Source organism: Pteropus vampyrus, unplaced genomic scaffold, assembly GCF_000151845.1.
Source record: "Pteropus vampyrus isolate Shadow unplaced genomic scaffold, Pvam_2.0 Scaffold137, whole genome shotgun sequence".
In the NCBI taxonomy this organism is placed as follows: Eukaryota; Metazoa; Chordata; class Mammalia; order Chiroptera; family Pteropodidae; genus Pteropus; species Pteropus vampyrus.
The window spans coordinates 2,852,532-2,866,197 of record NW_011888918.1 but is presented as its reverse complement, the minus strand read 5'-3'; the positions used below and the strand labels follow the sequence as shown (position 1 = coordinate 2,866,197).

General features: G+C 43.9%; 1 protein-coding gene across 1 annotated transcript in view; it reads right to left on the bottom strand.

Moving 5' to 3' along the window:
* CACNA2D4 (calcium voltage-gated channel auxiliary subunit alpha2delta 4) overlaps nucleotides 1-13,666 on the bottom strand; it is a 130,294-nt gene that overhangs the window by 98,829 nt on the left and 17,799 nt on the right. The window contains exons 2-6 of the mRNA XM_011367884.2: nucleotides 10,596-10,677; nucleotides 8,766-8,882; nucleotides 6,013-6,072; nucleotides 4,506-4,668; nucleotides 4,018-4,149 (exon numbers count right to left, since the gene is read on the bottom strand). Coding sequence (XP_011366186.1) covers nucleotides 4,018-4,149; nucleotides 4,506-4,668; nucleotides 6,013-6,072; nucleotides 8,766-8,882; nucleotides 10,596-10,677 — 554 coding nt within the window. The remainder of the gene's footprint in view (nucleotides 1-4,017; nucleotides 4,150-4,505; nucleotides 4,669-6,012; nucleotides 6,073-8,765; nucleotides 8,883-10,595; nucleotides 10,678-13,666) is intronic.

The window sequence follows — 13,666 nt, the reverse complement described above, 5'->3', positions numbered from 1 at the left end:
AGTTAATTCTAACCAAGCAATATTTGTATCAAGTAAGAGTAATAGTATCTAATTTGTGGAGATAAAAAGGGAATTATTAGATGACAATAGAATGAAAATCAGGGTGAAAAAGAAGATGTAAGTGCAAGAGTTCTAAAGTCCTTTTTTGACTGGAGGAGGGTAAAAATATTATTTAATAGTAACATCTTGTTAAATATGCCTGATAAGGGGGTAATTACTAAAAGAACAAAAACAGAGGAATAAGTTCTAAACTGATAGAGAGTAAAAAGGAGAAGTAATGGGAAATTTATCAAAAAAGGTTAATCATTTAAAAAGACAAAAAGAAAAGAAAAGAAAAGAAAAATGTAAAGACAAGTAGAAATTTAAAAAATAACATAATTTAAAAAATAAGATAAGCGTGTTTAAATGTATCAATACAATAAATGTAAATGTGTTTTAACTTCCAACTAGTAGAAGAGATTTTCAGATGGGATAAAAATTTAAAAGCTATAATCTATTTTCAAGAGATATGACTAAAACAAAATGCCATAGAAAGTTGGAAGTAAAATGATGGAAAATATATATAAAACAGATATATTGACCCCAAAGAATATGACACAGAAACAAAAATGACAAAATATAGCTATATGTGACAACCCAATGAATCTTGGTAATATAATATTAAATGAAAAAGCAAGTTCTAAAAGTTTATACCAGAAAACAGGTTTAAAATTTCATACATGAGCAAAACAAAACAGTATGTTGTTTAAGCAGGCATGTGTGTGTGTGTGTGTGTGTGTGTGTGTGTGTGTATAAACATAAGATAAAAGTAAATAACTAAACAAAATACCAAGAAATCCAAATAGAGTCATAAGCTTGTAATTAAGGAAAACTATTACCTGGTCAGTGGTGTGAGGAATGGGGAGAAGGTGGGGTGGTGAGAGAAAGGATGGGATAGAGAAGGAGCACATATATAAAAAGAAGTTATTACTAATCCAGTTTTTGTATTGGTGATGTATATACGGGTATTATTATGTTATAAATAAAATTAAAAATAAATAAAATAAATAGCAATGGGCCTGCACGGACTCATGGGTATAGTGTAGCATGATCAAGGATTATGACCAACCCCATACTGTCCACCTGAGGGTTGATATGTATAAATATGAATGTGGGTGTGAGAAATGACCTCTCCATAACTAAGACTGATGGCTCACACCTGGATTATGTTGTTTGCACACAAGTTGACATCTTTGGAAACCTTGATGTAGCGAGAATATTTACAGGAATTCTACCCAGAAGAAGACTTGAGGGACCTGTGTGTTGTCTTTGAACATCTGAAGGGCTGTTACAAGAAGAACCAATGGCTAGTTATGGGTTACTCTGTGAGATCAGCCCTATACAGCAGCTCATACATTGTGGGCAAGGCCAATCCTCAAAGCCAGTCAGCCTGAGAGTCAATCCTACTCACTGACGTGCCAATAACAATCATGGCTCACCTACAACAAGAGGGCACACACAACCACACAAGGTTCACTCTTGGAGCACCCAGTGCAGGTGATCAAGGAGGCTGCACCACTGGGTCACACGGAATACCTACTACATAAAACCATCTGGCTAAGACTGGAACATGTAGCAGATCTACCTAATATATAGAAATGAGCACAGAGAGGAAGCCAAAATAAGAAAACAAAGAAACATGCCCCCAATAAAAAAAAAAAAAAAACAACAAGAAAAAACTTCAGAAAAAGAACTAAACAAAATAAAGGCAAGCAACCTACCAGATACAGAGTTCAAAACACTGATTATAAGGATGCTCAGTGAACTTAGGAGAATAGCTGAGATCAGTGAGAACTTTGACAAAGAGATAATAAGTATAAAAAAGGACATAGAATCCATAAAAAAAGAACTAGTCAGAAATGAAGAATATAATAACTAAAATGAAGAATACACTAGAAGGAATCAAGAGTAGATTGGATGAAGCAGAGGATTGAATCAAGGATTTGGAAGACAAAGTGGCAGAAAACACCCAATAGGAACAGCAAAAAGAGAAAAAAATTTTTTTTAAAAAAAGGAGGATAGTTTAAGGGGCCTCTGGGATAACATCAAGCAAACCAACATTTGTGAGAAGGAGAAGAGAGAAAGCAAGAGATTGAGAACATATTTGAGGAGATAATGACTGAAAACATCCCTAATCTGGTAAAAGAAATAGACATACAAGTCCAGGAAGCACAGAATCCCAAACAAGATGAGTTCAAACAGACCCATACCAAGATATGTCATAATTAAAATGCCAAAGGTTAAAGACAAAACGAGAATCCTGAAAGTGGCAAGAGAAAGGCAACTAGTTATTTATAATGGTGCTCTCATAAGAATGTCAGCTGATTTCTCAAAAGAAACTGGACCACCTTCTTACACATATATAAGAATAAATTCAAAATAGATTAAAGACTTAAATGTAAGGCCTGAAGCCATAAAACTCCTAAATGAAAAAAACAGGCAGTAAACTCTCTGACATTGCTCTTAGTAATATTTTTTTTCTGATATATCTCCTTGGGCAAAGGAAACAAAAGAAAAAATAAACAAATGGGGCTGCATCAAACTAAAAAGTTTTTGCACAGCAAAGGAAATTATCAACAAAATAAAAAGACAACCTACTAAGTGGGAGAAAATATTTGCCAATGATACATCTGATAAGGGGTTAATATCCAAAATTTATAAAGAACTCATATAACTCAACACCAGAAAAAAACAATTATATTAAAAATGGGCAAAGTGTCTGAATAGGCATTTCTCCAAAGAAGACATACAGATGGCCAACAGATACATAAAACAATGCTCAACGTGACTAATCATCAGAGAAATGCAAATTAAAACCACAATGAGATATCACCTCACACCTGTCAGAATGGCCATCATCAATGGGTCAAAAAACATTAAGTGTTGGTGAGGATGTGGAGAAAAGGGAACCCTCATGCACTGTTGGTAGGATGGCAAATTGGTATAGCCGCTATGGAAAACAAAATGGAGTTTCCTCAAAAAATTAAAAATAGAACTACCTCATGACCCAGCAATTCTACTTCTGGGTATTTATCTGTAGAAAACCAAAACACTAATTTAAAAAGATATGCAACCCAATGTTCACTGTAGCGCTGTTTACAATAGCCGAGATATGGAAGCAACCTAAGTGTCCATCACTAGATGATTGGATAAACAAGATGTGGTACATATATACAATGGAAAATTACTCAGCCATAAAAATATGAAATCTTAACCATTTGCAACAACGTGGTTGGAACTAGAGTTTGTTATGTTAAGTGAAATAAGTTAGGCAGAGAAAGACAAATACCATATGATTTCACTTACATGTGGAATCTAAGGAACAAAATAAAGAAACAAACAAAACAGAAACAAACTCATAGATGCAGAGAACAAACTGATGGAAGGGGGGTTTGGGGGGCTGAGTGAAAAAGGTGAAAGGATTAATATGTACAAATTGATAGTTACAAAATAATCATGGGGTTGTAAAGTACAGTATAGGGAATATAGTCAATAATATTGTAATAACTATGTATAGTCCCAGGTAGATACTAGACTAATCACGGGAACCACTTTATAAATTAATAAATATCTAAGTGCTATGCTGTACACCTGAAACTAATATAAAATACAACTCTAAGTGAAAAATAAAAATTAAAAAATTAAATATAAAAACTTCTTAAGATCAATAATTGTTTTATTCTCCTTTATATCTTCCACAATGCTTTTCATGGGGCAACAGTCCAATGTGGGCATTTATTGGCTGATTACCACAGTGTTTGATGGATTTATTCATTCATTCATTCAACGGGTATTTGTTGAAAATGTGCATATCATGTTGTGAAGAGTGTCAAAGTGTGGGTTGGAGGTGCTTTTGGATAAGAGGGCCAGCCTCATTCACTGGGGATCTGAACTTCAGGGTCCATCTTCAATGTCCCTATTTCCTTATTTCCAGAGATAAAACCCAGAAGATCTTGAAGATGCCTCCCATGTCCTTACCTGGATAGATCCTAAAGAATCCAGTTGAGCTGCCAAAATACTGCCACGTAAGTGTCGGGTCTCTCTGGAAGTTCTCCACAAAAACAGGGTTCAAGGCTTCAGACATGTAGACTCCATTTAAAATATCTGGATCTAAAGGGTGAGATTATAGAACTGCAGGAGAAACTAAATCAGGAGCAACAGTGACCAATTCTTCACCCTCTGTGCGCACGTGCACACACCACATAGTCTGCAGTGAAGTAGTTTCCTACTTTCCTCTACACCTCACACCCACTAAGCTAGAAACACTGAGTTTTCTCTCGGCCAAGGCTTGTGTGGAAAGATTCTTCTTCTCAGTCATGGAGGTTGGAGAATCAGTTTACATCCTGCAGGACTTCTTAGGAACTTGTGGAGGCAAATAATTATACTTCCTCAGCACCACCAGCACCACCCTAACGAGCACCAGGTGGCTGAGAGCATGCCAGGCTGTGGGGTGACAGGGAGACTACCTTTGTTGTACACGTTGGTGGGCAGCTGCACATTGCTGAGGGACGTGTTCACCATCAGGTTGCTGAAGTGTGCGTTGGACTCGAGGACGAACTCAGCCCCTAGCTCCACATAATTGCCATTTGCATCCCTCTCGTTGATCAGGACCGAGTTGTAATAGTCAAACTAGGGTGGAGGGGAACAGGCCAGACAGAGACAGCATGGACACAGGGACCCACGGAGTGAGAAGGAGAAAGAGAAACAGTGCAATCAGAGGACTCAGATGAGAGAGACGGTCGGGTGGACTGAAGCGTCCATACAAGCTCTGTCTGTGGAGGATTCAAGCGATGACCCACAGGATTTGGGCAAGTACATATCCTGGTAATTGGAATGGACGGTTGATTCAACTGGGTTTTGATATAAATTGTCTAGATTATCGCTTCGGTTCTCCACTTTGTTTAGCTTGTGTGGACACAGTCAGAGATGGAGACAGAGAAGGCAGACAGATTCCAAGAGAGATAAAGAGACAGAGGCAGTCTCATCAGCACCACCAGCTTCCTCCAGTCTGAGAAGGCTTCTAGGGACTCAGACAGTGGGGCCCTGGGAGGTGAAGCTTCTCTCTTTAAGAAGTGGACTGAGGCCTATGGCACCGGGTCCCTCTGAGGAGCCAGCAATCTGCTCTCTGCTCTTACACACAGTGTTGGGTCTGCTTGGATTACCACCTCGGAGCCATAATCAGACCCTCTTTCCCTCTCCCTCCATACCACCTGCTTCAGACTTGAACAGCCCCTTTCAAGCCTCTCCACATCTTGCCCATGTCACAACACTGCTGCCACAAATCCGGCTGTGTTCCTCTCCTGCTCAAACCCTTCAATAAGTGCCATTCAGGCTGAAAAAAGGCCAGATTCCTACATTTACCATGGTCACTTTCTGCTTCACCAGACCCTGGACATACAGAGCTGACCACTGGCAATTTCCTTGATCTCACGTATTCTTCATTTCTTTTTCCTCTGACTAGAAACCTCTTCTCCGTGCCCTCATCTGCTCAAATGCCCCTCCACCCTGTCACCCTGGCATCCTGTCAGAGTTTCTGAGCTCTACCCCATTCTTTCTGCACTGTGGAAACACCCTGTTTACAATTTATATGAACGTGTTCCAGGCCTCGTGCTGGAGCTATTTGGTCAATGAGCTTCTTGACTTTATCTGTGCAGAGGCTAGCACATTGCGTTGGGAAATAAATGTCTGTGGAAGAGTGCATTACCACTCTACACACCCTACACACGCTGCCCTGGGTCTTGGTAGCTGTCTCTTTTACCTGGCTCATAAAACCCTTCTCAAAAGGCTCCAGAGCACTTCAGAATCAAACTATTGTAGGGTCATACAAATCCTGAGCACATTTAAAGATAGCGCTGGACCCCACCTCCCCCAATTCCTCCATAATCTGTATTCAGGTGACCTTGGCCATTGCTGGGGGTTGAGAGATGAGCCATATGCCCTCTCAGCAGCAGCTCTGGGAGCAGGAGGACTCACCACCAGAGATCTGTTGAATTCATGGTTCAGGTCAGCCTCCTCGGCGGCCTCTACCAGATTCTGAGGGATGAGAACAAAAAGGAGAGAACGAATGAGCAAAAGGAGTCCAGTGTGTCCTCAATTCTGCTCTTAAGAATATACCCAAGAGAACTGAAAACAGGGACTCAAACAAGAACTTGTGCACAAATGTTCACAGCAGAACTTGTGCACAAATGTTCACATTTACCTTTCGCAATAATTGAAAGGTAAATGTGTATATCTAAGTGGGAGAAGCCAGTCAGAAAAGGCCACATACTGCGTGATTCCAAACATATGACATTATGGAAAAGGCAAAACTATGAAGACAGTAAAAATACCAGTGGTTGCCAGGGGTTTGTGGAGAGGGAGGGATGAATAGGTCGAAAATAGAGGATTTTTAGGGTAGTGAAACTACTGTGCATGATCTATAATGGTGGATACATGTCATTATGCATTTGTCAAAATCCGTAGAATGTACCAGACCAACGGTGAACCCTAATGTAAACTATGGACCTTGGGTGATAATGATGTGTCAATGTAGGTTTATTGATTGTAACCATTGTACTTGTGGGGGCTGTTGATAGTTGGGGAGGCTGTGTTTTTGTGGGAGAAGGAGGTATATGGGAACTCTCTGTACTTTCTTTACAATTTTTCCATGAACCTAAAGCTGTTCTAAAAATAGTCTATTTAAATGTGCAAGAATGTGTACATATGTACATAAATGTTAATTATTTTAAAGTGTGAAATTTAGTGGCAGTAGGTACATTCACAGTGTTGTGCAACTATCATCACTATCTAGTTCCAGAACTTTCATCACCCTCAAACAGAACCCATTAAGCAATCACCCCCGTTCCCCTCTGCCCCTGGCTCTTGACAAACACTAATCTGCTTTCTGTCAATGGATTTTCCTGTTCTGGATATTTCACATAAATGGAATAATACAATGTGTGACCTTTTGTATCTGCAGTCTTTCACTTAGCACAATATTTTCAAGGTTCATCCATGTCATAGCATGTATCAGAACTTCATTCCTTTTTATAGCTGGATAATATTCCATTTTATGGATATCTCATATTTTGTTTATTCATTCATTAGTTGATAGACATTTGGGTGATTTCCACCTTTCAGCTATTGAATATAAAGAAGAAAAGATCTGAGCTCCTATTCTGGCTTGGTCAGGGCTAAGCCACTAAGTCCCTCTGGGTCTCTGTTTATACAACTGTAAATTGGGTAGAATAGTCCTTGCCTTCCCTACTCCCAACTCCCAATTCCTAGGATGTGATGAAGAAATTCCACAGGACCAAGATTATTTTAGTGCTGCTTTGCAGGACATTTCCCATGGGCATTCCCAGAGGAGGGTCAGTGGCTGTAGCGCTCCACAGAACCCCCAGCAGGGAACAGGGACTGGTGTTTGGAGGTGTGCAGAGCATGTGCTCACTTGCTTGGTCTTATGAGGTTGAAGCCATGGGAAGGACACAGCGCAACTGGAGGCCCAGGACTGCTGTGCTATAGCACCACGAGGGCCAGCCCCTAACGTGGTGAGTTCCTGAATCCCAATGTCTGCGCTCTGCCCAGAGAGGCAGTTTCCACAGTATTGCAGATTCAAAGAAGCAGGTAGTACTGGTGTGTTTCTTGTAAGGGGGGTCAGTTTCTCCCTACTATGGCCCAGGATGGGCTCTCCCAACCCCAAATATCTTCATTGGTTCCTGATGCTAAGATTCCTTGCCCCTAAGCATGGAGGAAAGGCTGAAAATTGTAACGCATGGGAAAGAAGGCCCCAGCGACTTTACACAGGGTCCCTCCCAGATGGTGCTTTTGATAGGGGAAGTGGGAGACAGATAGACAGGCTGGCCAGGCTGCAATTCCATTCCTAATCTTTCCTCAGCACTGGCCTCAGCCTCCCCTCCAACAACCTCTCCGGCCCCATCTCCTCTCTCCTGGTTCCCCAAAGGAATTCTTTTAGAGAACACTGTTGTCCTGGATGGTCATATTTCTGGCAAGGTAGAGCATGAACTATGTCTCTCCCACCAGCCAGGTCCCCACAGCATCGGGGCAGGCACTTCATGCCAGGGAAGTGACACATTCTGTTTCTACCAGGCCAAGCCAGGTTGGGTGGATGTGCAGTGACAGAATTACCTGAGCATGAGGCCCATCACTAAAAGCACCTCTGCTGTCTGGGCAGCCCTCAGAGCACTTGGGTGTCATGAAGGGTGGGTCCATATGGCAGGAGGGGAAAGGTTGGGAGGATGGGAAGGGGAAGGAGAGAAAGACAGAAGAGGGAAGGGAGGGGAAAGGGAGGGGGCTTTGCTTTGTATGTTCTCCATCTTTCTATACTCCAACCCATCCACTGCCCATTCACCCTTTCATCTATCCATCCATCGTTCATTCAGTGGATGACTCCTAAACCTTCATTCCATACTTGCTCTGCACCAGTCACTGAATATGAGGTTGTGATGCAGAGTCCCTCTTAACACTGCAGGTTGTCCTATTGCATTGGACGTTGTGCCCTAAGGTAGAGCTCCATTCCCAACCCTCTCCTCTCCCCTTGTTTCCCATCATTTCCTCCTTTACAAGGACCTTTTGGCTCATGAGGATACAAGGCAGACACTCGTGAAGTAGGAAAAGGATGATGTGGGTGAAAGAATGCTGGGCCACGACATCAGTGAGGGTCATTTTGGTGAGGCAGGGGCTAGGGCAGAATCCTCCCTCGCCATAGATCATAGAACCTAGAGCACCTTGACAGCCTCCACTTTCCTGCGTAGCATGGTCTCCATGTCCTCTGAGAACTTTCTCACCAGCTCCAAGCCATCCACCTCTTGGATCCTCAGACTGGGCTCCACATCCTTGTATTTCTGTTAAGGAGAATGTGGGAGAGACAGACACCTGTCATCTGGCACCGGGATGTTTTGTACCTGATCACATGTGGCCTCCATCCTCTCAACTAGTGCATTCACACCTATGAGTTCTTGCCTACTCAGCGAGAAGCAAGGACAGCTTCTTCTCCCCTTGCATAATCTCCCCTGCTAATGACAATAGCTGCCTCTTAGCAAACAACTTCCCTTTCCAGGGGCACTAGACACATTTGGTTAATATTCTTAAGAGGGAGTAGACTAGGGCTCAGACAAGTCAACAAACTTGACCAAGGTCACATAGCCAAGTCTCCGAGACTTCCATGTTCTCTGTGCAGCCATGCTTGCTGCCTCCCTGGGCCTGCTCACGTGGACTGCAAAACCTCCCTGAGCATCAGTTCCTCTTTCTCCCACACCCCGTGATGTTAGTGTGCCCCTGCTCACATTGTGTCTGGGCTGAGCTCAGCAGCAGCAGGTATTGACGCTGCCTGACAAACTACCAAGGAAACTAGGAGAGTTCAGAGAGCTGGGTTCAAGTTTACTCTCTGGGGTTGCAGGAAGAAAATCTCTCTTTGAGTGTGCATATCACCAATGTCCGATGACACAGTTCAGCAACTATTGGCCACATGACCTTAGGCAACTTACTCAGTAAGTTTTCTCATTTGAAAGATGTGACATTGGCATGGCTTTAGAGCAGCAGTCTCCAACATTTTTGGCAACAGTGACTGGTGCTCCTATGAGAATCTAATGCCTGATGATCTGAGGTGGAGCTGAGGCTGGGGAGCAGCTGCAAATACAGATGAAGCTTCGCTCACTGGCCTGCCACTCACCTCCTGCTGTGTGGCCCAGTTCCTAATAGGTACCAGTCTGTGGCTGAGAGTTAGGGATCCCTGATTTAGAAAATGGCAAAGATCATAGTCACCTCATGAAGTTGTGGTGAGGGTTAAATTCTGAATATATAGCTCTTAGCGAATGGTAATAATAGAGAATGACAAACTATTATTAAAATTGGTCTGGGAGTTATCAAAGGAAAATGAGGTTGTTTATAATCTAGTAAGGTGTCAATCAGCACATAAAGCAATTAATCAATAAGGGGTTGGGGAACCACGCCGTCCTCTCCATTAGGCCCTGCGTCCTGCCCAGGAGCCAGGCACAGGCTCAGACCTCTGCTAGGGCCCATGCGGGCTCTGCAGTCCCCAGGCATGGCTGGAGATCCTGAGAACTGGAGGTATGGAAGCTCTCCCCGCACAGAGAGCTGCCTGCTTCTACTTCCTACACAGCTGCTGCAGGACTTTCCCCATGGTAGCCAAGGCCCCTCTTTCCCCACCTCCTTCTCTCCACCCCCTTTCACAGGTGTCAAGCCTGCATCCCAGTCTGCTCACTCCTGCTCCCTCTCCCCTTTATTCTTCACAGCCCTTCCACCCCAATAAATCGCTTGTCTGTCTAATTCTATCTCGGCGTCAGCTTCCCTGGGATCTGATCTCACACGATGCTCTTGGCTACCCCATTGATTTACTCTGCGACTTGGGCAAATTGTTACCCTCCGTGGGTCTCAGTTTCCCCATCTGAAAATGAGAGGATTGGATTGATGAGCTCTAAGATCCTTCACAGCATGGACATTCAGGGATTCTGGGTCTCTGCTCCTCTCCCTGGAAGGGCTCCCTGGCTGATTGTCCTCTGACCACCCTTGGAGCTCCCTAGAAGAGGGTTACTAACCTTCTGCAGCAAGAGGGAGCCCGAGTACTTGGTCACAGTGTCATACAGGTCCCTGCCGAAGGTGTCTGCCCACAGCTTCACTCTGTCAAGTCATGAAGGTACATACGCATACACATAGACACACACATGGACACATATGCATAGATGCACATGCACACGCATGTGCACATACAAAACAAGTGTCTACACACATAGATACCCACTAATGCACACACGCACAAACACACAGAGACACACATGATACATAGAGGTTCTCACACTAATGCACATACACACATGTACACATGCAAACGCACACACACTGACATACATATACCCAGAAAAACACATACGAAGAACTCCTGTCCCTCTTGGCTAGGGCAAGAGACCATGAAGACCCTCCAGGGGCTTGGCAGCTGCACTGAGTGTGCCGAATGCCCTTGGCTGGGTCTCCTACTGAGGGGCGAGGAACAGGGGCTGATGAGCTGGAACCAAAGCCTGACCTGAAGCACCCAAGGGCTGTTGTTTGTGAGTGGAGAACGGAGAAGAGAGAAGGAGAAGAGAATGTGGACAGGTCCAGGCCCGGGCAGAGAGGACCCTGAGGATAGACATTAGAACCTCCTTGGCACAGTTGCAGCTTCTCAATGAGTCATTCCCTACAGTGTTTCCTGCTCAAGGTCACTGTGGACTGCTGCATCCTTTGTTGAAATTTCAGAGGGGGAATGAAGCAAGGGGACAGAGGGAAAGGCTCTGAGCTGCTTCTGCTTAGGGCAGGCCAGGCAGTGAGGGCATGAGAGGCCACACCTCACCCTTGGTGTAGGCAGCCTGGTAGAGAAACCCTGACCTCTCATCTGTCCCCAGAAGTGCATTGAGATCCCATCATCTGGGCAGGCTGGTAGGGTTCTGGGTGTGGGGATATAGGACTGAGCCTCTCCATTTGGAGCAAACTAAGTTTGCCCACATGATCATTTAGAGATCAGCATTTATTAAGTCACTCATCCAATATCTATTGAGATCTTATGTGCCAGGCCTTATGTAGTCCTGGAGCCCCATCACAGTCCTCACCTTTGTAAAATCCTCAGTTAGAGGGACACCCCTTCACATACAGATAGCATTATACATGTTTGAAGGGACACCAACAAAGCTTGCAGGCAGAGGTAGTGGTGGTGAGGGAAGGCTTCCTGGGAGAGGTGGGATCTGAGTTCAGTGTTAGAAGCTCGAGAGAGTTTAGCCTGACAAAAAGATTTGGAAGAGAATTCTAGGTGGAGAACACAGAAGAGCTTGGGGGAATCAAATATGACTTCCAGGTTTCTAGCTTGGGTGCTTGAGCTGATGGTACTGTTATTAAATAAAATTAAGAATATCAGGAAGATCATGGAAATAAGTGGGGAGGGTGGAAGGTGGCAAGTGTAGCTTGGGGCATATAGAACATGAAATTCCACTGCAGAGCTGTGTTGCAGAGTAATGTTGGGCAGGTTGTGCACTGTACCACTCTAGAAATTACCAATTGTTTTGTATCTTGAAAGACATGAACTTGAATTTAAAACCTCACATGATGTTCAGGAAGAGCTGTCCATAGGCAACAGACATGTGAGTCTAACAGGTAGAGAGAGGTAAGGCTGAGAGACTTATGGATGGGGGTTCAAATTCTGAGGATACATGGACTCTCTCGAGGAGAGTGTATAGCATGAGAAGATACGAGTGGACAACCAACCCTGGGGAACACCAGAAACCTCAGGGGCAGGCAGAGGGAAAGGGGCACTGGAGGAAGACAGAGGTAACAGGTGCCCAAGGAGACCCAGGAGAGCAAGTGTTATAAAGCTAAGACATTGAGACTCAAGGAAAAGAGAGAGACTAGTGTCCAAAATAAGAGTCTAGGGAGATAAGTCCAGAAATGTCTACTGGATTGAGCAATAATGGTCTTTGGTGACTGGGGTGGGAACAGATTTGGGAAGGCAAAAGAAATCAGGCCAGGCAGTGGAGGCTGATAGCCAAGTGGGAGGGAGGGTGTGGCTTCACGAGAAAGAGAGGGGGTGGTCTTTGGGATGGAAAGACTGAGAAGGATCCAGTGAGAGGGGAGGGGTGGGGCCAAGGTCCTCCGGGAAGGTCTGGTGCCAAGGGAGCGGGCAGGTGCAGATGTGGGCGTGTTTGGGGGCCCTTAATCTCAGCGACTCTCTCTGGAGGTTTCTGTGTAGGTGGTCCACTCTGTGGTTCTCCTCAATCAAGACCTGGATTCCAGCTGACTTGGCACTCAGCTTATTCCTAGAGTTTGCCTTCAACTATTGGTGTGTGTTCTGGGGTTGAAAATTATTCTCACCATCTCCTTTAACAATAGATGGTTTTATAGGCTGCTGTGGGTGTGATGGTGAAGCATAGTCCAGGCTGACTTGAGTTCAAATTCTGACACTTCCATTTACTGGCTATGTACACTTGGGAAGTTGCTCAACTGCAGAATGGGGATACTGTTAACCAAATCACTGAAGTGCTGTGTGAACTAAAGGTATCATTTGTAAAGCATCTAACACTGTGCCAGGCATATAAGAAGTAGAGGTTATACAACCAGATGGAAACACTGCCACTCAACAAAGCTCAACACAAACATTTTGTGTTGCTCTGGCAGCCAGTCCCCACTTGTGTTAACTTGTGAGGCTGACTCTCATGCTGCACTTGGGTGGCTGGACTTAGGATATGGACTGAGCAGGTAATCCCCTTTGGTCTAGAGTGCTCTGCTCCCCATATTTATTGGAAATTTCTTTAGTAAGTCCACCAGAGCCAAGGACTAAAAATAAACACTCCCAGAGGGGTTGTACAGTAATTTAAATGTATAGCAAAGTGTAAAGAACTGATACCTGGTCTTAATGACAGGATGGAGAATTAGGGCCTGGAAGGAGGCAGAAAGGCATGCAAAGGGAAGACTGAGACTACCAAAGTCAAATTTGACCTAGATCCTGGTTGCATGAGTCATTTAATCAATTTAGAACTGTTTTACCTTTTCAGAATGAATTTCTGAATTTCTTAACAAATTTCCTAACAAATCCTTGGAGAGCTGCAATGATCGTTTTGAGCCAACACAGTTCCACCTCCAGTCACCT